At 35.1% G+C, this 26,324-nt stretch overlaps 3 protein-coding genes and 1 long non-coding RNA gene across 10 annotated transcripts; 2 read left to right on the top strand and 2 right to left on the bottom strand.

Moving 5' to 3' along the window:
* Positions 1-1,152: 1,152 nt before the first annotated feature.
* Positions 1,153-6,755, bottom strand: LOC112500718 (FAD synthetase 1, chloroplastic-like). 5 transcript variants are annotated; one of them, XM_025104281.1, is made up of 8 exons: positions 6,678-6,755; positions 6,270-6,423; positions 4,381-4,570; positions 3,961-4,041; positions 3,569-3,621; positions 2,682-2,817; positions 2,430-2,605; positions 1,153-1,764 (listed from the first exon to the last, which is right to left on the bottom strand). In XM_025104281.1, the coding sequence occupies exons 3-8, from the start codon at positions 4,416-4,418 to the stop codon at positions 1,268-1,270; spliced, it is 981 nt and encodes a 326-aa protein (XP_024960049.1). In that variant the 5' UTR covers positions 4,419-4,570; positions 6,270-6,423; positions 6,678-6,755; the 3' UTR covers positions 1,153-1,267. The 5 variants fall into 5 exon arrangements, with proteins under 5 accessions (XP_024960049.1, XP_024960047.1, XP_024960050.1 ...); XM_025104279.1 differs by having other exon boundaries at positions 6,270-6,407; positions 6,678-6,747; XM_025104282.1 differs by having other exon boundaries at positions 4,381-4,565; positions 6,270-6,407; positions 6,678-6,747.
* A 2,646-nt stretch (positions 6,756-9,401) lies between these two features.
* On the top strand, positions 9,402-12,769 carry LOC112500966. The gene is made up of 3 exons (XR_003067401.1): positions 9,402-9,465; positions 11,195-11,449; positions 12,467-12,769. It is a non-coding gene; the product is annotated as an uncharacterized LOC112500966 (long non-coding RNA).
* A 1,129-nt stretch (positions 12,770-13,898) lies between these two features.
* On the bottom strand, positions 13,899-16,971 carry LOC112501082 (40S ribosomal protein S8). The gene is made up of 5 exons (XM_025104738.1): positions 16,854-16,971; positions 16,660-16,732; positions 15,126-15,462; positions 14,661-14,830; positions 13,899-14,155 (listed from the first exon to the last, which is right to left on the bottom strand). The coding sequence occupies exons 1-5, from the start codon at positions 16,855-16,857 to the stop codon at positions 14,080-14,082; spliced, it is 660 nt and encodes a 219-aa protein (XP_024960506.1). The 5' UTR covers positions 16,858-16,971; the 3' UTR covers positions 13,899-14,079.
* Positions 16,972-22,527: 5,556 nt separating this feature from the next.
* On the top strand, positions 22,528-25,787 carry LOC112500815. 3 transcript variants are annotated; one of them, XM_025104400.1, is made up of 2 exons: positions 22,528-22,939; positions 24,177-25,787. In XM_025104400.1, coding segments are annotated over exons 1-2 (1,269 nt in total). In that variant the 5' UTR covers positions 22,528-22,937; the 3' UTR covers positions 25,444-25,787. The 3 variants fall into 3 exon arrangements, with proteins under 3 accessions (XP_024960168.1, XP_024960169.1, XP_024960170.1); XM_025104401.1 differs by having other exon boundaries at positions 22,528-23,193; XM_025104402.1 differs by having other exon boundaries at positions 22,529-22,745.
* The last annotated feature ends 537 nt before the right edge of the window (positions 25,788-26,324 follow it).

The raw sequence follows: 26,324 nt of genomic DNA, 5'->3' as shown, positions 1-26,324 counted from the left end.
AAAAATAGTCTTCGGATTTCACAAAAACAGGTTGGTCTCACGTGAATGAAAAAAGCAATAAGATTTTAATCATGAGGACGAAAACGACAATAAAATATTCAATATAAAACTAAGATCATTATTTCAAAATTATAAAGACAAAAATAGAAATATTCAACAAACTACAGGGACTAAATACGTAAATTTACTCTAGGGTCACATTGTTCATCAATTGATAAGCGGTTTACTCCATTCGTCCTAAAAATAAATCATCACGTTTCTATTTTTGTTTGTATTTTTCTCATTTTACTGTGAGACATTCTTTATTATCAAGATTAAAATTGTTATTTAATAAATAATTAAAAATATAATATATTAATAATAATACCTTCCAAAAAGATTCTTTTAGTTAAAATCTCCGATTTAAATGAATCACAAAGTTGAAATCTATAACAAAAATTATATTTAACTCAAACGTAATTTCTATTTAAAGATTTTGATATTAATTATATTATTAAAATATTCTATAATTTCGTCTTTTTTTAAAAACAAACATCCCTAAAACCATTCATCTGGACGGTATACACATGTGCATACAAGTAACTGGAGTTGTTTTTCGATTTTATGCACGTGCACATGTTATGCACATGTACATATCGAACAAATTGCTTTCAAATTACTTATGTGGACATGTGCATCATATCTAGATCAAGAGTTGCCAGAATATTTCTCAGTTTTTTATTTTTTATAGTTTTTTATTTTTTACAGTTTTTTCCTACATCTGATCCCAAAAAAATAATATCTATCGTTATTAATGAAATAGTTCTTTTGGACGAACTAGAGAAAGGTAAATAGGTTGACTTCACATTTTAAAATTATGACTAAATAACAACAATATTAATAATTTAATTTGATGCAGAATGATTAAGAGCTTTCATAATATAATGCAAAACGAAATATAATTGTATGGTTTTTGTTTATAATGAAATTAGGGCGTTGTATGGTTAAAGAAGACCCAAGATACAAAATTATTCAAAGAATTTTAGAACTATTAAAAGATTTTTTTGCCAAATAAGATTTACCTCTTAACGATTCAGATACTGCCTCTTATTGGAATTATTAAGAGGTAAACTATTCAGTTTCGGGTTTTTTCTACACTCCTATTTGTTCATCTTTTTTGTGTGAAATGTGGAATTACAATAAATTTCAAAGTGAACTACAAAATCTAGTTTATAAGTTAGAAATAATATATATGTAACACCCCATATTCGACTCTAAATAGCTGCTTTCAAGCACCAAACTCAATATTCAGGTGTCGTGAATCGTTGGGATCGTAAACTCGATCTATCTCTACCAACTCTAAACGAATATCCGTCGTTTCAACGACGACTCTGCAAGCTACAACATCATCGTTACCAAATACGATACGACAATCTTCATAGACGCCTTCTTTTGGTGGAAGATTCAACAAGCGGGATTTGGGGAACGATATCCTGCTTCTATCGATCGTAAAGCTTTGCTGATCGTTCAGCATTAAGATTAGACGATGCTGGCGACCGAGAAGCTCGGAAACGTATTTCATGTCTCCTTCTGAAAGTGCATAACGAACACGGGTAGATGAAACTTGTCCTCTTTCTTTTGCATCGTTAAATCCTCTGTTTAATATGCTTTGTTTCTTGTCCATCACGGGGTTTATGATGTATGATTCTATACCGTACTCTTCACATAATCTCGATAGCTCTGATGCATCCCCTGCAGCTCGGTAACCGAATCGATAGTTTTTGCCTACCGACACATAACAGTGACAGTTAGACTTTTGAGGCCAAACATGCTAAATACCAAACTGTTTACCAACACATATCGGGTAAGTCTAACAGAGTAAAAGTGCGGTAAGGGTAAGCGCAGACTAAAAACGATTGTTTACCAAGTGTCAGGTTAAAGGAGCAACTGTATATTCCTTGAAACTACAATAATAACACAAGTTTCTCTTGGTAGAGTTGGTTAGCACGGTCTTTTCTGCCTTCCAGGCGCGGGTTTTAATCTCATTTGTATCATTTTCTTAGTTTTTAGCTTTTAGTTTCAGGTTTATTATGTTTTTGAAAAAATTGGGATAACAGACTCGAACACAGGACATCAGATAGAAAAAAAAGAAACTAACCAACAGACCAATGATGATTTTGTAGAGAATATCCATTGTTTCATTTCTTATAGTCAAATAATGCCAGCACTTGAAGAAATTTATAGGTCCACCTTTGGGATGTATGCAGGCCTTGCCTCTATACCAAGGGGTAGAGAGACGGTTTACGTGAAGACCCCCGACAACAAAAACTAAAAGGAACAAGTAAGCAGGCTAAGGGTGAAAGTGTATGCAAAGAAGCAACGAGTACCGTTGGAAAATAAATGGATCATGGACATCAAACATGCTAAAAACTTGTTCATGTTATTTTTACCTGCTACAACGCCACGGACACCGAGCTCTTTTGATAACTTCTCCACAAACTGGCGTGGGGTCAGATTGCGGACTTTAGAGAATTCGATTTCGAGCTCTGTGGGGGTCACTTCTCCACAGCAAGCAGACCAAGACGAAAGCACCCGTTCACGATCACATTTAGCAACTACAGGAGCCCTGTTCGATTCGACCACTTAGATGTCAAGACTTTCTTTTACAAAAACAAGGGAATTCCGTAAAGTGAATTGCATACCGAGGTTCCCAGCCAAGAACTTCTCCCATTCCGGTAAATGATAGCAGGAACGGGGTGCCGGCTTTTGCTGCTTGAACAGCAAGCTCACGATGACCGATGTGCAGTGCATCGAATTTTCCCAAAGCTACGATCCCTCCTAGACACAAATTATACAGTTGGAAATAAACAAACGAACACAGCATGATGTTATCTTTAGACCATCTCCAACAGATTTTTCAAAATGGAAAATTCTGGGATATTAGGGTCTGTTTGGTTAGACGGAATGTTTTTGAGGGATTTGGAAGAAGGAGGAATTGGATTTGGAATCTTTGGTGTGTTTGGTTTGTACGATTTGGAATGGAAATGAATTTCATTCTTTATAACTAATTTTTAGAAACAAAGTAAAGAAATAATTAAATTATCTTTTTATTAATTGATTATTACAAAACAAGTATTTTTAACATATTTTATAACATTATTACCAACAAATCCTATGAAATCCTGCAAAATACCAAATGGGATTTCTAAATTCCATGTTTGTGGGATTTCAATTCTGGGTTTTTCTTTAAACCAAACGTGGGATTGAAATGGAATCTAGTTCCATATCCCACCAAATCCCGCAAACCAAACGGGCCTTTCCAAAAGAACATTCCAAAAATTTTAGTTTACAATTTTATAAAATAATTATTTGAAAATGTGTTGGGGTTTCAATGTATTGAATATTTTAATAATATAACTAATACTAAAATCTCCAAAATAGAGAAACTATTGGAGTTGAATGTAATCTGTTTTAGAGAAATTATACAAAAGCTGTCGGACATGTCGCATCATTGAGCACATACGAAATATAGATGCATTGGGAATTTGGGGCCCTCCCATTTGCTTGAAATGCAAGAAAATGAGAATACCTGCCACAGACGACAGTTGTTTAGAGAGAGGCATACCGTCATCTACCTGTTGGCTTTGCACACAAATAAAGAGACAGGTCAATAACTCGAAGCATATATCAATTAGGGCGAGCTTGGTATGCAGGACAAAAAGTGATAAAACAAAAACTTGTTGTCCCACATTTGGTGTGGCATTAAGACGGGGATAGGACAAGACAAAGTGGGACAAAAATGCATTGGTTAAACAAAATCAAGAAAATAGGACAAGATTGATAAATTACTAAACTACCCATGTCAAATTAAACCCTAAAACCTCGCACACTTCTTTCAGCCGCCTACCTAGCCCTCGTCTGTCCTTTCCTTTTGTATAAATACAAACAAGAAAATAAGAAAGTTAATCATCAAATGCATACCTTGTTGCTTTCATATCTGAAGAAGATAAAGAGAGAACCCTTCTTGAAGCCCCTTGTACAGTAATTGGTAACCTAATGCCCCTGAACATCAAAATTGCCTTAGGGCTTGTTTGTTAGCAGCTTAATCAACTTAATGAGACTCGCAACTTATTCAGTCAGCTATACTTGACTGTTTGGTAATGGCTTAATGATATAGAAAGTGGCTTATTTAATAAGCTTCTGGGGGGAGCTTCATGCAGAAAGCCAAGTTTTTTCAGAACATGTCTCTCCCAATTAAGAAACACGCTCCTTCCATCTATGAAAAAACCTTCCAAATGTATACAGACAACTTTTATCCATACAAGACTCAATGGAACGCCAACCAAACAGCCCCTTAGTTTTATAGAAAAGTCCCAACCTGGAGCTCATAATTAAGCTTACCCGTTCAGATGGACGAACAACTTCTGATTTGCGAGCATTGTTTATTCCACTCTCGAACAAAATAGAGCTGCCCCGAGAAAGTTTCTTTTACTTGCGGATAAAAGACTGTGAAGACATTTGGATCAAATTGTGCTACAATGAACTTGCAATATCTACCACAGATGTGATCGCGAAGGCCATGAAGGCTGATCTAATTCACATTCAGAGGAAGTCGAGGGAATGCAATTTCAATCAGAACCCAAGACAATTATAACTTCAAAAATCATGCTTTTCAAAGGAGAAACTTGAATGGAGAAGATAAAAACAAGAAGTGGCAGGAGTGAATAAATGGAGTGAACGACATTTTGAACCATTGCACTTGGCTTTTCATTGCAATTGACTGAAACACTTTTTACTTTTTTTTTCCATAAATGAGCAATTTTAGACAAAGTACAAAAAATAAAATGCAAAAAAAAGCATGCATGGCATTTCTTTCTCCAGAATTGCTCATCTCTTGCATTTACTTGAGGATGCCTTTTTGTTTGAAACAAAAGTTAGATATGATGGTTAAGGACTAAGGAATGCACTAAAATATGGCAGCTTGTAGCTAATACCTCCAGTCTCAAAATAAATGCAATGATCAAGTAGACACGTAGTTTATCCGAGTGTTTTGACTATTACTCAGATATTTAGAAAACCTAGAAAGTAGATGAATTTATAGACAGAAGTCAATTTGTTATCTTTATTTTGTAATAATGTAATCTTTGGATCAAAACTTCATCGATGAAACCAAATAATATGATTATTTTGCGAAATCACTAAAGAAAACATTAATTGCATGTATTTTGGAATGTTTTAACCAGATATGGAAATTTGACCTATGGGATTCCCCACCTTGGCAGGTAACGGGTGGGAATAAGGGGTTATTTTAATACCCGAAGCAGGTCCAGGGCGAGGTTGGGGATGATATTGTTACTATTATTAGTTTTTACTACACGGATACCCAACAGGTTCCCATAATTAGTGGGGATTACTTCCGCCAAACCCGTTGGCAATTGGGATGGCGGGTCCCACACATTACTCACCATGTTGCCATCCCCAGTTGTAACACTTTCATGCTATATAAATAGTTGATAGAAGTTTCGTCGTACCGAAATACATCAAAGAAAAGGTAACCACATTTCATGCTTCTTTCAAAGTAAATTATGACCTCATCATGGACAAGAAATATAACCCCTAATAGACTTTTGTAATGTTCTATTGTAAGACCTTACACGTTCCAAAATCATATAATGTAGCCTGATTTGCAGGTTCTTGAATCATTCCCACTCAAATCCATATATCTTAGATGCCTCAGTTCTACCAAGCGTGAGTTCACCTCACTGACTAAGCAGTACTCTTCATCACTGGAACCCTGTTATTTCCCTTGTTGGTTCCCGTTAAATCCCCTTCATAAGTTAAAATTACATTATAATCAATGAAGATATGAGAATTAAGGTCGTAAAGCACACATTTTGATAACGATATCAGCACTAAAGATCCCAAACCATGCTCATCCAGTCAGTCTCAGTCATCCAATTGAACTCTAGGATCCCTAACTACTTGATCTGTTAGCCAATAAGTTAATTGCCAGGTTCTTCATTCAAATTAATGAGATTTTTCATGACAAGTGCAGAAACACGAGCCTAGGTACCTTAAGAGTTGGGCTTTCATAAACATGGATATCATCACTAAAATAGATTTTCGTTCTTCAATAACCGATCTAGCAATTTCTAGCTTGATTTTTCTCATTGACAAATTTTATCAAACACTTGGTTATAGAATCACAAAGAAATTTAGCAAAAAATATAGTACAGAACAGTCGTGGAACCAAATACATTTAACACAAGAAGTTGAAGAATGGAACATACCAGTAATGAAATTGAAGAAATCAAACACTGGCCGCGGAATCCGAGGACTACAACAAACAAATGGGAGATGCAGGATTTAGACTTCGTTGCTGAGTTCTTCAGTCACCTCAGGCAGGAATCCAGAGCTTTCGCTTTCACCTATACAAACCCAGAACTAAAATACAAACTTTATCTACTGATTTATAAAGCAATGCCAAAATTGTCTTGATATAACTGTTTTATCCTTCAATTCTTCAGCAATAACAGATAAAGATGGCCGGAAAACAAGAAACTTGTATTCAATTCAAATCAATGTAGCCATCGATGTTAAAAAGGAGGCGTTGATGAATTCAAAGTCCTACATAAACAACAGGGAAACAACTCCACTATGACGAAAACCCTAAATGAGAATAAGAGAACAACACAGACCGGAAAAATGCGAATCCGTGACGATGGGGCTTCCTCCGATTTTGGTTCGACGAGCTCCGGCAATATCGACGACGGCGAGAAAGAAAGCAGGAAACGAGACTATGAGAGGGTAATTCTGGATTGGTGGCATGGCCTGGACCAGAGACCGAGAACCGGATTGCTTGGTCGGGTTTTACGGGTGGGTCGAGAGTCGTGACGTTGGGTTCGTTTGGGTCGGGTTTTTTAAACCATAAGTTTTTTTGGGCCGAGAAAACTGGATTGAGCCCATCCGGTGTCATGTTGTGTTGGGCAGGGCTTAAATCGGTCCGGTTGGTCAAAAAGAAATGCCCGGTTAAGGTATATGAGGTCCAGTTATGAGAATGGGCCCCGGTTCTAGACTGGGCCTAAATCGGTCCCAATTAATTTTTTTAATTTTTTTAAAATTGACTTTTATCATATAAAAATATATTTTTTTTTAATTTGGTCAATCAAATATACTTTAGAATATTTAATTGAATCAACCGAATACATTAAAAATGTGTTTTCATCATAATACATTTTAGTCTTCAATCAAATACACTTCATTTAAAAATATACTTAAAAATAAATTTATAAATAAAAAATCGGGACGGTCCTGGACCAGGCCTTTAACTGGTCCTAGACCGAGCCTTGTTTTCGATGGAATATCGTAACCGGTATCGGACCGCCGATCCCAAACACGGTCCCAACTGGTCCCTGGACAGGTCGGTCACAAGTCGATCCCAGTCCAGGTCCTCTGCCGGTCGGGCCAGGACGGGCCCATTTGGCCATCTCTAAACGTGACAGTGAGGTTCAGTCTCAAAACTTATGAGCCACTACATTTTTCAATGTATAGTCTATGGCGATAAATTTGTATATCATACATAATTATATGTATATACTCAAGTATTCTACCGTTATTTAATAATATTAAACAATTTAAATTAAATTATATATATTATAAACTACTAAGATACTAAAAACCAATGAAAAATCAAATATTGCTTTACAAACATCGATCACTGGATCATGGCATACCATGTTTTAATATGGGGTTAAACACGAGTCTTGAGTTACAGCAGATGTCGTGGTAAGCGTTTTAGAACACTCTTGAAAACATATTTGGATGGGTTGAGTTTCATGCATCTCCGGTATCAATGACCTATCAGTCGTTTGATTGTTTTCTATTACCCATTTGTGTGTGTGAATTAGAGATGGCCAAAAACCGGTCCCGAGCCGGTCCCAATCGGTCCTCACCATTCTCATAACCGGCCATAACCGGTCCTGGTCGAAAATGATAGGACCGGTATAGGTACTTTATAACCGGTTATGGGCAGCCGGTCCCGGTCCCGGTCCTTCATTAAAAAAATAAGATTTTTTATTTTATTTTTTTAATGATATATATTTTTAATACATTATAAAATTTACAATTGGGTCACTCAAATACACTTTAAAAATGCGTTTTAATATAATTAAAATTACGTTTTTTTATAAAAATACATTATAAAATTATTTAAAAATATATTTATTTATAAAATTAATTGAATTTTCGGGCCGGGCCGGGCCGGTCCATAGTCGGTCCCATAACCGGTCGGTCCCGGTCCCACGAAACTACCAAAAACCTCAACCGGTCCCGGTTTTCAGTCCCATAACCGGTCCTTACCGGTCCCGGGCCGGTCCTTTGTCGGTCCCGGTCCCGGTCCTCCGGCGGTCCCGGGCCGGGCCGGGCCCATTTGGCCATCTCTAGTGTGAATGAATCTATCTGTATGAATTAAATTACATAAATGATCTACTGCTTTTCCTTGATCTCTATTTTTCATCCCTTAAATTTGTTTATAACATTTTTAGTCCCTCGATAGATTTAAAATACCAAATTTTGATGAAAATTTATGGGCGACACTTTTGAAGGGTATGTTAGTCATTAACTGAAAGTTCATACTTCCTTTCTTTTGTGTTACCTTATTCCCTGCATTTCCATGATTATGTATTTACGCTGAGCAACTCCTTTTCTTTGCACAGTGTAAAGACATATACATGGATTAGACATGGCAACGGGGTGCGGATGGTGTCGGTTTTGTAATCCCCGACCCCGGTTTTTAATAACAACCCTGGCCTCAACGGGTACAGGGATTAACATTCCGTCCCTAGTCAAATCTCGGTCAAACCTCATGAAAAATATATGTTAGTTTGAGTCTATCGTGGATCCCCGATCCCCGTATCCATTTTAGCGGAAAAATCCCCATTCCTGTTCGGGTCGGGTGAGTCGGGTTCCCCACTGGTTCGAGGCAAATCACCATCCTTAACATGGATAAGCATTTGACGACAATGAGAAGTAAATTCTTGTGTGGCATATGCATAATTTGTTGATATGCTTCAAATTCAGTTGATTTTCTAAAACAGTACGATTATGCAATTATGTTGGATCATTAAAAGGTACACCATATACATAACATTTATTTTTAACTCAATTTACTTAATTAGTTAATTATGTGATTAATTAGAGCACATAATGAGGTTAATGCTTGTTTGAATTTGAACTATATTTCAAGAAATATGTGATCTTCTCTAACGGACTAACGTGAATTTAAACAGAGTATGGACCATATTGTTACAGAAAGTTTACTGCAAAGCAAAATGTGTAAAATTAGCTCTTAATGGGTAGAAAATGAACATTAAGAATAATTGGGAGGTGATTTTGTAATTTAACTTCTAAATTTCTCATAGAATCGAGGGTAAGCCCGTTTTGTTTGAGCCCTCTCGAGACCAAATCAGAAGACGCAAGTCGAAGTGGGTATGTCGTTTTGATCTTTTCCTTTCTCAATTTGCATATCCGCATACATATATTGATGTGTGTGTGTATATGTATGTATGTATGTATATCACTTGATTTGAGGTAAATCTATATATGTTGGGTGTCGAACAAAAATGCCGGTAACATGTTCGACGAAATGCCAGTTAGGTACTCATTTGAGCAGTCATCGATAGGGATGAAAATCAGGTAGTAACTGAAGTTGGTTGGCTCAAATCTGGGAATTGAGCTTTTGAATCTTTCCATATTGTCTGTTCAGATACCAAGGGAGGTTAAGTAAGGGGGTCCAATTGCAAGAACCAGAAATTCATTTTATTAGGTTATTCCCCCCCCCCCAAAACCAAAAAAAATGAAAGATTTACATTTGGGATATGTTGGAGTCCCATATTGGCCAAACTTGGACTATTTATCTGGTATATATGTTGGAGTGCTCTTTCGGAGAGTGATCCGGGAGTTCCACATTTCTGACATGGAATCAGAGCCAAGGTCTGCTACTTTAGGGACCCTACACTCTGGCTAGCCCCTTTTTGACTCTCTGCCCCTCTGTTGGAAGGCATGTTGAAGTCCCACATCGGACCATTTCTCTAGTAAATGTGTTGGAACCTTAGGGGTTTTTTGGAGAGTGATTATGGGGTTCCAAATATTCCCACATGATGTTAATATAGTATGCCTTGATTGCTGTCAAACTTTGTGATTGTTGTAAATTCTACACTTTCAAGAAAGTTCTTGCAAGTGTTTTGAGCTTTATAAAAATTAGATGTCAATTTTGCTTCTAATAAGTACTTGGTTTATAATCAAATGCTAAAGATAAGCTTTCTACACTTAAGTTATTTACCAACACAAATTGGGTAAGGGATAAGTGATAACTGGGTAAGATGTTCGGTTTGGATAAGCTTTGAAAATGGTTGTTTACCAAGTGGTTTATAGTCGGTGCTACCTTTATCTTCTTGCACTGACTTGGTAAGTGAGATGGTAATGTTGTCGGCCATTTAGGTGCTCTGTTAGCACCATCAGTTAGATCTGTCTTTAGGTAAACTAGCTGATGTTGAACGAGTCAGCAACAGTATGTAAACAAGCGGGGTTATCATCATAAATAACCACATGGGGAAATAGTTTTACTTTTTAGCCACCTCCAAACATTTTCTCATAAAATAGCCAAGAAACCACAAGTCAACGTTGCAAGGCACTTTTCCTTGTGGTTTCTGACATTTTTTGACGCACCCAGATGAATAGTGGGTCCGGCAAAAATAAATTGAGACACCGCAATGGCACGCGTCGACACACAAAAAGCAAGCTAAAGTCGCAGCTTGTGGCACCGCAAGAAAGTGTCGTGTGTTGACTTGTGGTTTCTTGGGTATTTGGTGAGAAAAATAAAATGGTGGCTATAATTTGTGTGTTGGTTCTTTTGTCACTTGTTTAGTTGGTTTTCCAATTAAGTCCTGTATGGATAAAGTTGTCTGTATACATTAATCGTTAATATAGACCGGGAAGGCTTTTGTTTCCAATGGTTTTTTCATATATGAAAGGAGCGTGTTTTTTAATTGGGAGGGACAGGTTTGGAAAAAAAACCTTGTCTTTCTGCATAAAGCCCCCCCCTAAGAAGCTTAATCAAATACGCCACTTTCTATACCATTAAGCCACTACCAAACAGTCCGAATAAGTTGCAAGTTCCATTAAGCTGCTAACAAACAGGTCTTATTTTTGTTGGCAGTGTGTAAAAGGGGAGATGGTTTTGTGCTTTCCTTCAACACCTCAGAAGTTGTGGATGACAGTGGCTTTGTTTCTTGGTGGTTCATCCTTATTTGGTGTTGGTTTGCATCTTTCTTATGTACACGTTGCTCCCCAACAAGCTCGAATAAAAGCCCGCGGTGATTTTGTGAAGGATAAGTTGAGAAAGAAATATGGGTATGACCAATTCCCATACGAGAAGTTAAAGTCTAAGTACACTTGATCATTGCTGATGTAGGTATGCTCTATTTAATCGCTTACATCAAAGTTCTTTTACTACTTCAAATGAAAGTGTGATCCAAATTCTGCTTTGAAGGCATATGTAATTGTATGAAAACTCAGGAAACAAATAGCGCACACGCCATAGGATTTCGCACAATGAGGTTGTTAGAGCATCTCTAGTAGCTATACTATTTTAGAAATTTTGGAGATTTGAGAAAAAAAATTCTCCAACAACTATGCTAAACTCTCCTCTAAGATAGAGAAAAAAATAAGAGAGAATGGAGAAATCTCCAAATTTAGAAGAGAAGAAAAATATAGCATAGCCGTTGGAGATGCTCTTAGCGGTTAAAGCAAAAGATGTAAGATTATCTCCAACATACACGCTAAAATAGAGATTTTGTAGATTTAAGATATTTTTACTTCAACAGTTATGCTATAATGTATAATAAAATAGAAAAGAGAAGAGAGAGGGTGGAAATCTCCAAATTTAGAAAATTCTCTAAAATTGCATATGTAAGAGAGAGAAATAATATTTTATGACACGTATTGGATATTTTAATAATATAATTAATGTTAAAATCTCCAAAATAAAGTAGTTGTTGGAGACTTGGAGTTGGATGTAAATATTTTTTGAAATTTTGACTTTTGATACTCTATTTTAGAAAAATTATAAAATATTTGTTGGAGATGCTCTAAGGGTTTTAACTTCACATGTTCGATGCAAGTGGTTCAAATAGGAAAGAAACTGGGTGTTCACGAAAACCGTCTCCCTACCACCCTCTGGTCAAGACTACTTACATCCCACCCCTCTTAGACCCTTCTTTTGATATACTGGGTTGGTTTGGTTTAAGAAAGAAACTAGTATCACTTTGACACCAATTACACCCGCATCATATGTACCCTTATTCATGCCGACATACCTTGTAGGACTTCCTTTTTCTCAAAGGGCTCCCATTCTCTCCCCTAGTGATGATGCTTTCTCTTTAATGAATTTGAACCATTCCATCTTTTAACATTAATACGATGATTGCAGATCGATCAATCCCACCATGCAGAGATGCGTTACGATAGGAAGAAATCATTCAATTAAAAGATTGATGAGAAATAGTGTCTATGTAATTGTTGAAGTTGGATTTTGGAGTATTGATTTGTAGTGCATACACATACATGTAGCCTTCAATAAGACTATTCTGTGAAGTGTTGTAATGAAGTGTTTGTTTATCTGAATACATTTCAGATGTAAAAGAACAGTTTAGCAGCAATGCTTGATAAGAGGTGGGATAAGGATAACCACTTGTTCAATAAAAAGGTCTGAAAGGACTAACTTCTTATATGGTAAGACATAAGTGGTGATTAAGAGGTGATTTTCAAAAAACAATCACCACCTGAGTCACTTATCATGACAACTTACAACTTGTCTAAATAACATATACTATGTTGTGACTAGCATCTATAAGCATACTTTGAGGAGTAGCTCAACCGGTAAGATCTTGGATTTGCTCTTAAAAGATCACTGGTTCAAGCACTCTTAGGGTTATCGGAAGATCTGTCTGCTTGTTAACTTTAGGATCCCATGAAATCGATGGAGGTGTCACTGAATAATATGTCTGCCTATTGACCTTAAGGTATCACTTGTGGAAGTTACTCCGAATATCCATGGTCAACATAAACACCGTTGCATTGTAAAAGTCGAGTCTTTAAAAAAAGTGAATTCTATTATTTGGGGTAAATGATATGTTTGCTTACATTTGATCCAATACCTCATCATTATCTGGGGTCTGATAGATTTCATTTGTTTTCATCGCATCTCTTATCCACTTTTTTCACCAAACAAATATTTAAAAAAGATTAAATTCATTCTAAATTCTATATGGTAAATTGCATGAAAAAATAATGTACTTTAAATTGATTCTTATTTTGGATAACATACTTTTAGAACTTTCATTTTGATACCTAAAATGTAAAATTTAAACATTTAAGTACTCGAGTAACGGGTTGAAGATTAATTTTAGATTAAAAAAATATGTCACTAAGTTAAATACCACATCGTTCGTCATATCAGCATGATAACCGGTTAATGCTTCAACCAATTACCCAAGTACTCAAGCGTTTAAAACTTTACATCTTAAGTATTAAAATGTAAGTTTTGAAAGTATGATACCTAAAATAAGAATCAAGTTAAATTTGTCCAATCCTATGAATCAATCACAATATGGATAATGTTGTTCATTTGAATTGAAATATTTTTTTGTTTACAAGTGTTTTTATATATGAAAAAGCATGTTTTTTAATCGGAAAAAGCAGGATTTGATTCAATTTGGCTTTTTATGTAAAGCTCTTCTAAAAGCTTACCGAATAAGCCACTTTTTATATCATCAAGTCACACCAAAATTTGCCTCATCAAACTGCTAATAAAACGTCTAATTTTGCATGAATGGGTGGAATATAAACAAAACAATGTAAATGAACCAATAGCACCAGTATTGATGAAAAGTAGGGTAAAGCTTACATTAAATCAACCCTTAAAAGATTCATAAAAAGTCACATTTTAACAAACATAACACATCAAAATTTCGGTTCCATGCCTTTCACAGGGTTTAAGGAAATAAAAATCTATAAATTCAAACTCGATACGACAAAATGCTTCTAAGCAGCACCTTTTCCTTTCTTCTTCTGGAGCTTCTTCATGTAGAACTCAAGCTCCTTCCCCTCCAAGATGTATCTGCCAACATACAGACAAATGTTTGTGAGAAGAAACCCACAAAAACCCGATACAGAAGAACTTGTAACTCTAGCCACGCCAAAAAAACCAAACCAAATGAACTCGACGAATCTCAGACCAAGTGGGGTCGGAAGAGGTTAAGATGTATGCAGCCATTACCTCCACATCACAAAATGTAAAGAGGGTTACATGAAAACCCCGAGCGTTTAAAAAGTTGTAGAAAATAAGATTTTAGTAGAAAATCTTGGTTGTAGAAGTTGGACAAATCACAAGCGTTTGAAAAGAAGCAAACTTCACCAAAAAGTCGTGGATTTAATTAAAATCTCATTTAAGGTTATATACTTAAATATCTCTAGTAAATGATAACAGGAAGACCTAATGATACTAGTTACACCATATCTGCTGGCTTGGTTTGTATGATCAGCATAGTATATATATATAATTGATAGATTGGATACTTGCATTTGAATAAAAAATAAAATGATAAGTTGATAAAAAGACATACCCATCAGCTCGGCCACACTGGCCAGGGCGAGATGAAATTGCTGCTAATAGACGACCACTTGAGAATTGCTCCTCAACATGGGAATCAAGTTTGCGCTCCTCTTGACGCTTCTCCAGTTTCCTCACGACATGATTGCTCTTCTTTGCCTCCTCGGTAGCAGCCTCTGCCTCCTACAAATAATTCAAATTACACGATAAATATCACTCGCAACCTTGAATACCCTGTCTATAATTAAATTAATTAAAAGTTGGCCATTAATGGATGCAAATGTTTGCGTAGAGATTTTGCTTTTTTAAACTTGTGATAAGTATCTCAATGGCAAGTATATCTAAATAGTCCATTTTTGAACTAATATATATAATGCAACACCAAGAAATTAGATACTTCAATATATATACACACACACATAATGTAAGTTCAACTACAACAAGATAAATCCAAAGACTGTTAAGAGAAATAACATACCTCTCCCTCTTTCTTGGTAGCAGTAGCTGCGGGTTTCTTCTTGCGACCAATGTCTACTCCATAGTGTTGAAGATACCATTGTTTAAAAGGTGCAGCATCAACTTGAACAATTGCGCTTTTCACTAGAGTCTGGGTCCTGACCAACTCGTTGTTTGATGCATTGTAAACCACATCCAAGATACGTGTCTTCCTGGTGACAGCCTCACTTCCCCAAGAGTAGTTACCTGTATCTAACCTCAAAGCACGCCATTTCACATTACCACCTCGAACCCTGACCCTTCGAACAGTCTTGTTGCTCGATATTTTAGTGTTTGCTGGCTGTCTTCCTAGCTCATACCTTTTAAGGGGAGAAAGAAGAAGAGTATTAAGACCATTATGCAAAACAAAGTTAATGAAAAAAAATACATGTTAGGAGCTAAAAAAATTCAAGCTGAATCAGAACACGTTAATATGCCAAAATGTTTTAGCTAAAAATACGTATGATATGAAAAAATCCAAATCTTATCCAACTCAGCACAAATATACAATACCAAGATTTTCAAAAGCACATGTTCTGAATCATAAATTCACATTTCTTTCCAATCATTCAGATAAATTCAATGAATTATTCAACAACTAATAGATAACTTCAAAAAATTTGTCAATCAGTGTTGTGGTGGAGTGGTTAGTGCCTGGGCAGTTCATAGCGCTGAACCCAGGTTCGAACCCCTCTTCACACATCCTGTGCGACATTTACTAAAGGGGCATGCTTTAGCCCTGGATGTGCCTGGGATTAGTCAAGCGTTGGCTCGGATACCCATTTCAAAAAAAAAAACTTCAAAAAATTTACAAGATTGGTCCATACAAGATATCAACAAATTATGCCCTAGAGTGAGCTAGTATGATTCCAGAGTGACATTTTCACACCCCTATAGGTGATACCTATCTCTACAAGAAAAAATGATTTTTCTCTAATTCTCTAATTATCATTTAGATGAATCATTTACCCATAATCAAAATTGAAACTAAGAGCTAACTACATCCTTCAAGATGCACCAGAATGTCTGAAATCAGAGGCATAAAAAATGATACTAGACCCCATGAAAAAAAGTTATTTGCTTTCATCTACTAGGATAGAAGTCAAAATAGCATGGATTAAGCAAAGAAGAGGACAACTTAAAGCGGAATATGAGCGGATATAAAAGTTAACACCGAAATGTCTGAAATCAAAAGCATATAGAATGGCTATCCCAACACATTAAGGAATCTGATGCTAATGAATATCACTTCACATCATCATGATCGGAATCACTTAAAAAACAAGGTAAAGGAGTATAACAAGAAACAAATCAACCATAAATTGAAAAAACACACCGTAAGAAGCTGCATTCATGGAATTTTAAAACAATCAAAATCCCTAAGTAGCGTGTGCAAAGATATATATCAATTTCGAATCTATAGCTTTCTATTTGTTGTCTACCTTGGAAAAATTTCAAAATCATATCATAATCCAAAAAAATGCAGAATATACAACTCAGTTCAGATGAAAACTTACTTTCGCTTCTTCCTCCACGCCTTCTTCTTGCCACCAGTGGCACGTCTCTTGTGCATCGAATCACGAGAGATACCTGCAACAGAATCGAACCAATAACCATCATCAATGTGTTCATAGCATCACGAAAATGTTGATTACAAAAGAGTGAATCGAATCCGATGAATGAATTTGAGCTTAGCCATTGTAAAACATACCCATATTTGCAGATCAGAAAGGCTCCTCCTGCGCCTCTGAGCTCGAATGACAAAGAGAAAGCTAGGGTTTGGCAAGAAGATGGCTTAAAAAGGAGAGGCGATTGCTTACTCAAAACCCTAGTCCAATAACTGTTAAATAACGATTTCAAATGCCCAGTGGAAATGGGCTTATGAAATGGCGGCCCAATTATTTGGCCCAAACCAGATAATATTAATCCATTAAAATATACAAATTATAGGGGTAAAAATTATATAAAAAAAAATTATTAGAAATTAATTTGAAATTTAATATTTATGTAATAAGATAAGGGCTTGTTTGTTAGTAATTTAATAGGACTCATAGCTTATTCAGCTGTTTGATAGTAACTTAATGATGTTAAAAGTGACTTATTCAGTAAGTTTATACGACAGAAAACCGGTTTTTTTTTCAAACTTGCTCATTCCAAATTAAAAAACATGTTCTTTCTATTTATGGAAAAAAAAAACTCACTTAAACAAAAAAACTTTCAAATCTATACGAACGGATTAATCCATACAGACAGTTATATCCATACATGACTTAATGGAAAAAAACTAACCAAACAACCACTTACATCATACAACGTAAATTGTATTTAAGCCCAGTTGCCAACCACTCCAATCGTCTAAAGGCAATAATCGTCGTGCCATTGAATTTATCCTCTCGTCACGACAGACTAGCTTACTCCAATGGTTGCCTCAGGATTGGTATATATGGGTTCGTCGATCATTTTGCTTCAACCGAACTGTATTTTGATCGACATTTTTGTGTTTTGTGAATGAGACTGCCAGATATGGCATGGGTAGTGTCCATGGTCATCGTTTTCTATCCGAGAGGGGGTTTTGGTGTTTTATTTTTGGGCAAATTGCATGAAAAAAATAACGTATTTTAACTTGATTCCTATTTTCAGTGATGTACTTTCAAAAATTTCATTGTGGTACCTAAGATGTAAAACTTTAAACATTTAAGTACTCTGGTAACAAGTTAAAACATTAACCGGTTACCATGATGATGTGGCTAGTGATATGGTATCCAACTCAGTATTATTTGCTGACATGGATATCTTAATCTAAAATTAGTTTTTATGTATTGTGGTTTATTTAAAATAAAGATTTAATGCTTCAACCGGTTACCCAGGTATATAAATGTTTAAAATTTTACATATTATATATCAAAATGAAAGTTTTAAGGTACGTTACCCAAAATATGAATCAAGTTAAAGTACGTTACCTTTTTATATAAATTTTTCTTTATTTTTAATGTGATTGAAGTAAGAAATGGGATTACAACTGGAAATTTTGGATCCTATCCGATTACAACTGGATATCCGATTATGGTCGTTCGGTTCTAATTGGATTAATCAGTTTAAATTATATCAGATGACTTTCTGCACACCCCTATTTTCTTCATTCTTATCTTTTATTTATATGTATATAAATAAAAAAGAGAGAGAAAAACTCTAAGCAAAAAAATGGAAAAGTACATATAATTACGTAACATACAGGATTTTATGTTCACAACTTATGACTTAAGGTTGTTTGGCAGTTGCTAAATAGTTTGATACAAAATAATTAAAAGATTCTTATGATATAGTGCAAAATGAAATATAATTGTTTGATAATTATTCACAACGAAATTAAGATGTTGAATGGTTAAGGGAGATACATGATACAAAATCATTCGGAGAGTTTTAGAACCATTAAGATTTAAGAGACATATTTTTTATTTTTTTTACCAAACAAAATTCACCTCTTAACGATTCAAATACCACCTCTTAATGAAACTATGAAGAGCTAAACAAACAACCCCTTAATTGTTTATTTATTGAAACCTTTGTCGGCGAATAGCGGATAAACGACTTAATTACAGTTTAATAAAATATTTTAAAATATAATTATAACAGTTTTTCTCTGTTAAAAAATGTATTCATAAATAGTCAAATAAATCAATAAAAAATATACAGATTCAAAGTGTCACGTCATACTGTATGACTATATTTTCGATGGATGGTCCTTATAACTGAAGTTGACACGAAATAAACCGTAGCTTAAATCAGGAATTTCGTAATGACTACGGATTTCATGTATTTACTACATCTTTTGTGTTTACGTATATAATCATCTGAATCAGCTCAATACGTGTCGCGTGAATTTTAACAAAGCCATTGTTTTTTATTTTCAGATATACAACGATATTTAAGCTTAAAATTCAGTTTCCAAGTTCTTCAATCTTGATAGGCGTTGTCATAAATGTGTGTGTGTGTGTGTATATATATCGAATGTATAAATGACAAACAATTTACCCATTAAAATATAATTTATCTGGTATTCTAGAAACAAACGTATGCGACTGTTAAATAAAAATTGGATCATAGTGCAAAGTCAAGGATAAGTAGATGGAAATTTAATAGGTTGATGTTGAGGAATACGACATAAGTTTGGCCTGAAGTCTATAAAAGTAAAGAAAAATACACAGCTTTGAATATGTGCCATTTATATCTAAACGGTCAAAATATGACGGAAAATACATATAGTTTATTATTTTGTGGTTAATACATGAAAATATAAAGCTTAATGGTAAAAATTACAACGAAATTTGAAGGAAAAGATGAAACAGAAAGATCGCGGGAGGAGTATACAGTTGCTGAACGGGATAAGGCGTAGACTAGCAATGTTACATACAGTGGTGGTGTGCATGGCAGGGGTCTTAATGAGTCGGGTCGAGTCGAATTGCAGATTATTCGAGCTTCATTCGCGTTTAAATGACGTTTTTCCAAAATAAGACTCGATCTCAAATTTTTCTCAATGCTCAAGTTTCAGCTTGATACTCACTTTGCGGGCTGAAATCCAAGATCATTTAGCTCGTTTATTGGCTTCACCTTAATAATTTGTATGTTTTGGTTGTATGATTTATTTGTGAACATGTTTGTTTTAAAAAAGTGGATGCTCCAGTGGCCCGATTTGATTCGACTCTAAAGATTTAATTGAGCGGCCGAACAAACTGAATCGAATATTCGTGTCATGGAACTCGACTCGTTAAGTTAAACGGGCTTTAACGTGTATTCAAGATCGACTCGAATTCGAATAATTCATTAAAATCTCGACTTATTAACACCCCCTATGCATGGGAGGGGAGTGGTAGTGGTGGCAATTGAAAAATACTTTATGAAATTCATATTTTTTTTTCTCGTTTATGTAAATTATTTCAAATTAAATATTTGAGAGACCACACATGTTTAAATCCCACATGTTTTTAATGAAGTTAAAATCAAAAGAAATTTAATTTAATACAAAAAAATCACATCATATGATTATTAATAACCTCAAAGCAAAAGAAATTCGATTTTAATACAAAAATAACTTAACGACACCTACCAAAACATGTCGTGTAATATTCAAAACATATCGAATAATTGTATTTTTACTTCACATCCAAAATATTATATATTAACATCCAAAAAAAATAGTAATTTTAGATTATAAATTTAGTTAAGAAATAGGACATTATGAATTACATATTTAGTTGAAATAAATAATATATATTAAATCTTTTAATAAATATATATAACGGGTGTGGGGCGGGAGGAGAGTGCGATACCAGTCCCGTCCCCATCCCGGTTTGAGACAAACGGGCATCCCCGTCCTCGTCCCATCCCCGGTTTAGCGGGGAACCCCGTCTCTAATTGGGGCGAGTGGACTGGGTTCTCTGACGGGTCGGGACTGATTCCCATGCCTAATGAAGGTCCTAACAGGGTCTCATGTACAGTGCATCCGTTTAACCGACTTTCACAAGTGCTTATTTTAGGGATATGAACGGTCTGTACGCTAGACTTTGAGGGGTGATTCATTATATTAGAAAATACAAGGCCCATCAACCAAAAAATAGAAAATACAAGGCCCATTAACTGGGTAAGACTCGTCAATCTCATTATCGGGTAAAACTCTCGATTATTCTCATCACTTGTACCGGGTAAAATTATGAATTATTGTCATATATATTCACTAAGGTAAGTGACTCGATGAATATTTATTGAATAAAAGATCTCTAACTGCATATTAAAAGAGTTGTGGGGTCTAGTTGTACAAATTTGAAACTACGGGGCAAGTGGAACTGTCCGATCAAACCATCGTCAGATATGTAGAAGATCGCACTCAAAGACCACACATAAGATTGGACTACTCCTATGTATCTGGTCATCGCGTGATTTATAGTCTGTAGAAAAACGCCATAAACCTTATTTTACTAAAAAATCGCATGCTATTTTCTAATTTTTTTTAGTCACATCATAAATATTTTCTTAATTCATATTTTAGCTCTATATATAAATATTACCACTTAAAATAAATTATGAAGTTCTTAACAGCGTCTCATACAATAATTCAATTGATTTTCGTAAGTAGATTTTATTTTGGGTATGAAATATTTGTATGTCAAACTCCGAGAGATGTCTTGATAGATGGTAAATATAAGGGACGTCAACAAAAAGAACCCGAAAAAATCTATCGAAATCAGCCAAAAAACCGAAAAAAAGATCGTTCAGAATCAAACAAAAACTTAACAAATCTTTCGAAATGATGGAATTCAGCTAAAAAGACGTTGGACGATTTTACGAACTTTTTGTCCACCTTAACGTTATGTTCTTGAGTCATCTTTTACAAATGTAATCTAAAGAAAGTGAAGAAAAGTATAGAGGGAAGGAAAAAATGTCGTGTTATCAAGTTATTTAAGGGGGTGTTTGGGATTGCTTATTTGAAACAACTTATGTTTTCCTATAAAAACACTTATCATAATTCAAAAGGGTTTAACTTTTTCAAAAACTTCTTATTACCGGTTTGACACCGGTATAAGTTGTTTATCCAAACACTCAAAAGTGCTTATTACCGATACTATACCGGAATAAGTCAATAAGTTGTTTTTATAAACAATCTCAAGCACCCCTAAAAGGGTGTCTGGGATTGCTTATTTAAATTGTAAAAATGCTTATTAATTTATGTGGTGTCAAATTGGAGTTAAATAAAATAGAGTTAAAATTGTAAACTGGTCATAAGCAGTTTTCATAAACCATGAATGATTAACTTATCAAAAACAGTTTATTATCGGTTTGGCACCGATATAAATATGTTTTTTTTCTTATCCAAACACAAAAAACAGCTTATCACTGATATTAAACTGAAATAAGTTAAAAAAACAATTTTTATAAACAATCTTAAACATAGTAAGGGGGTGTTTGGTATTGCTTATTGTATCTGCTTATTGACTTATTTCAGTCTGACACCGGTGATAAGCTAATATCTAGTGTTTGGATAAGAAAAAATAAAACTGCTTATACCGGTGCCAAACCGGTAATAAGCAGTTTTTGATAAGTTAATATGTCCTGATTTATGAAAAACTACTTATTACCAATTTACTATTTTAACTCTATTACCCTTTATACCTATCTCTTTTCCTTCGGATAACATCGATTGAGATCTTCTCTCTTCTCCAGAGAAAAATACACCCGTTAGACAAATTCTAGATCCCATCATTAAAATATGATATCATACTTATTTCGCAAGACTATGCTGATCTTGGGTGGATTTGGATGAAGTATTTGTAGAACATGTCGGTAACAATAATCCACCATTACTTTATTTCTTTTAATAAACAAGCAGACAAATTGAACTTGAATATTGAAAAGAATACCCACCACCACCCTCAAAATCCAACCACACAATCGCAGTAGTTTCCAACATTCTTGAAAACCCATAGCAGACCCTCAATTACCTTCCATTTTTCCACCATTCTCCCCCCTTCTTGAAGCTTCATTCTCCAACATTTTCTTGCATAAAAACCTCAACATTTTACAACTGTTTTCTTGGATTGGTGCTAAAAAGGTCCAATCTTTGATGCTTTTGAGCTTTTCCCTTTTCACTATTCAATCCACTTTTAAGGATTTCTTGGATTTTTATGTCTTTTTTTTGCTCAAAATTATTTAATTTATGATTGTATGAGATCTGTACTACTGTTTTAGCTTTCCCTTTTCCCTGTTTTTGCTCTCTTGGATTCTGGGGTGGTAGTGTTCTTTGATGTAAAGTAGATAACTTTATTGGTATCTGCTTCTTAAATAGTTTTTGAATCGAGTCTTGTGCTAATTTTTTTGTAATCTTTTAATCAAGATAGGGTCTATTCAATCACTATTGAAGTCATTGGGTACTGGGGTTTGACAATTTTTTTTTGTGGGTCTCTCTATTTATATCCAATTATGCATGTATTTAGATGATCAAGATTAGGGTTTTGTCTGCTTTCCCTTTCCAGAGCTCTGTTTTTCCCATTTCAATCCAGGTTAGGTTTTTATGATTTGAATTGTGTGGTTGTTAATGGTGATATTAGTTCTGATAATTGAATGGACACATAATCTGTTAAACTCACGGATTTCAGAGTTTTCTGTGTATGATCATGTACGAACTTGCTCAGATTTTTTTTTTTGGGGGGGGGGTGGGTTAGTTGAATTGTCTTTAGATTTAATAGATTCTTTAGGGTTCTCTTTAAAATCTACCATTTTTCTGTAATTTTAGCAAAACCCTAGCTCTGTAACAGTTTCTTGATTCTCAAAATATTTTATGTGTATGGTAATGTAAGAACTTGCTCATAGTTTGGGGTTCTTTTGGTTGAATTGCCTCTAGATTTGATGGATTCTTTGGGGTTCTCTTTAAAATCTGCCATTTTTCTGTAATTTTGTGATCTCTTAGTAAAACCCTAGCTCTGTAACAGTTTCTTGCTCCTCAAAATGTTTTCTTCGTATGATCATGTAAGAACTTGCTCAGAATTTTGGGTGTTTTAGTTGAATCGCTTCCAGATTTCATAAATTCTTTAGGGTTTCTTCTAAAATCTGCTTTTTCCTGCAATTTTGTGATCTTTTAGTAAAACCCTAGCTCTGTAACAGTTTCTTGATCCTCAAAATGTTTTCTGTGTATGATCATGTAACAACTTGCTGATAATTTGGGGTTTTTTGGTTTAATTGCATTTAGATTTGATAGATTCTTTAGGGTTTTCTTTAAAATGTGCCATGTTTGTGTAATCTTGTGATCTTTTAGTAAAACCCTAGCTCTGTAACAGCTTCTTGATCCTCAAAATGTTTTCTGTGTATAATCATGTAAGAACTTGCTGAAGATTTGGATTCTTTTTAGTTGAATTGCCTCTAGATTTGATAGATTCTTTAGGGGTTTCTTTGAAATCTGCCATTTTTCTGTAATTTTATGATCTTTTAGTAAAACCCTAGCTCTGTAACAGTTTCTTGATTCTAAAAATGTTTCCTTTTTTTGCAGGTTTGAATCCATGGAATCTCCCCAATCTGTTGTGTCACCATTGAAGACCTCATCTGTTTATCCCGAGCCCGAAAAACATAATCTTGATCATTTCACGAGAATCCCGAGTTTTGAATCCAAGAAAACCGAATCCGCGATTGGTGTTCTTGAGGTTTACATTCATCAAGCTAGAGACATTCAAAACATCTGTATATACCATAAGCAAGACGTTTATGCCAAGATTTGCCTCACGAGCCACCCCGAAAAATCTGTCACAACTCAAACCATAAACGGCGGTGGACAAAATCCCGTCTTCAATCAGAATCTTTGTATCGATGTACCCACCATCGATTCTTCTCTTAAATGTGAAATCTATATGTTGAGTAGGGTTCGGAATTATCTTGAAGATCAGTTGCTAGGTTTCGCTTTGATTCCGCTTTCGGAGGTTGTCATCAAGAACGGGAAACTCGAAAAGGAGTTTTCGTTGTCTTCCAATGATCTTTTCCACTCGCCTTCCGGTTTCGTTCAGCTTTCTTTGGCTTACAACGGGCCCTCACCGGACGTGATTGCTATTCCGCCGCCATCTAAGACTAAGAACCTAGTCTTGACCGAGTCGGAGCCACCCGTCCTGAACCAAACTGAATTGGATAAACTCGAGTTTCCGGATCCCAAGATTGTGAACGAAAACCAGATGATGGTGTCTGAGTACTTCGGGATTAGCTCGGAAAGTTTAGTCTCTTCTGATAACGATGATCAGGCGAGCTCCGAAAACGGTGCACCCTTTGTGTTTGAAACTCCTAAACCCGATTCACCGCCAACAAGTGTTTCGACTAACGGATCTCATTGTGGTTCGGTTCCTGTTGAAAGCACCGAATCTGAATCTTCCGATAAACCCCCGAAATCTGCAAATCAAGAATCTGATTCACCCCCGAAAGACAAGCCGGTTGAAGTTGGTTCGATGGGTGATTCAAGAAACGAGCCCGTTGAAGTTGGTTCAATGGGTGCTTCAAGAAATAAGCCGGTTGAAGTTGGTTCGATCGGTGATTCAAGAAACAAGCCGTCAATGGCGATGAATTTCGAGATGGATCAAAAAGTGGTGCAGCAAGATTTTGTGGATCTGTACATGAAGAGTATGCAGCAGTTTACCGAGTCATTGGCCAAGATGAAGCTGCCATTGGAGATGGAAAACGAGCAGACGAGTTCAGGAAACTCGAGCACGGATCAGAACACGCAAACGCCAAACGGGACACGCCCACGAGTGTTTTACGGGAGTCGAGCGTTCTTCTGAAGCTACTTTTAGGGATTTCAGAGATGGGCCGTTTACTAAACTCTTAAACGGGTAAAAACGCTTACAAACAAATCCATTTTAACCCAATAAGCGCTTACCCGTCACTAGTAAGTGTTTACCAGGTAAGAGACGTTTACAAACCAATCCATATCAATCCAGTTAAGTGCTTACCCAATAAGCGTTTGGTAAACAGCCTCTTGAAATCAAAAGGGTTGATGATTAGGGTATGTATGTATGATTATGGTGTTTCACTCTTTGTGTTTTGAGTTTTATTGTTCTTATTGTTATGTTCTTGAGTTCTCTATGATTTTAAAATGTGGAATCTCTTCTGGATTAATATTGAGTTATTATTATATGAACCCAACTTAACTCATGAACCCGATATCTTTTTATTTTTTAGATATAATATACTTGTTGAATCTCTATTAATGTATATATTAAACAATTACATCATGACCTATGCTTTTCATATACACATGTTTTTAATCTATTCACATCTCTATATAACTCATCCATATACATGTTCAGTAACTGCGAATATATATATATCTATACTATATTATAAAGCATTTGACTAAAACTCTTAAACTCTTAAACTCTTAAAACTCTTAAACCCGTTCATCTCTAAACAATTTCATCCCAATCCGATTTCATCCCATAACTGAATTCGTGTAACTAACTGCAGATAAACACAATCAAATACAGGATAAACATCTTATTTTAAATATAAAAAATCTAAAWTATAATTAAGATAATCATTGAGTTATAACAAAATACTTAATTATTATCTTTATAAAATGTTATATTATTAAACCAAAAATAAATTATTTTATTATTAAACTTAAATTAAATTAACAATATAACCTATACTATATTATAAA

Source organism: Cynara cardunculus (genome assembly GCF_001531365.2).
Source record: "Cynara cardunculus var. scolymus isolate 2C chromosome LG 17, CcrdV1, whole genome shotgun sequence".
In the NCBI taxonomy this organism is placed as follows: Eukaryota; Viridiplantae; Streptophyta; class Magnoliopsida; order Asterales; family Asteraceae; genus Cynara; species Cynara cardunculus.
The sequence above is the reverse complement of the archived record's forward strand: the minus strand, read 5'-3'. Positions and strand labels throughout refer to the sequence as shown.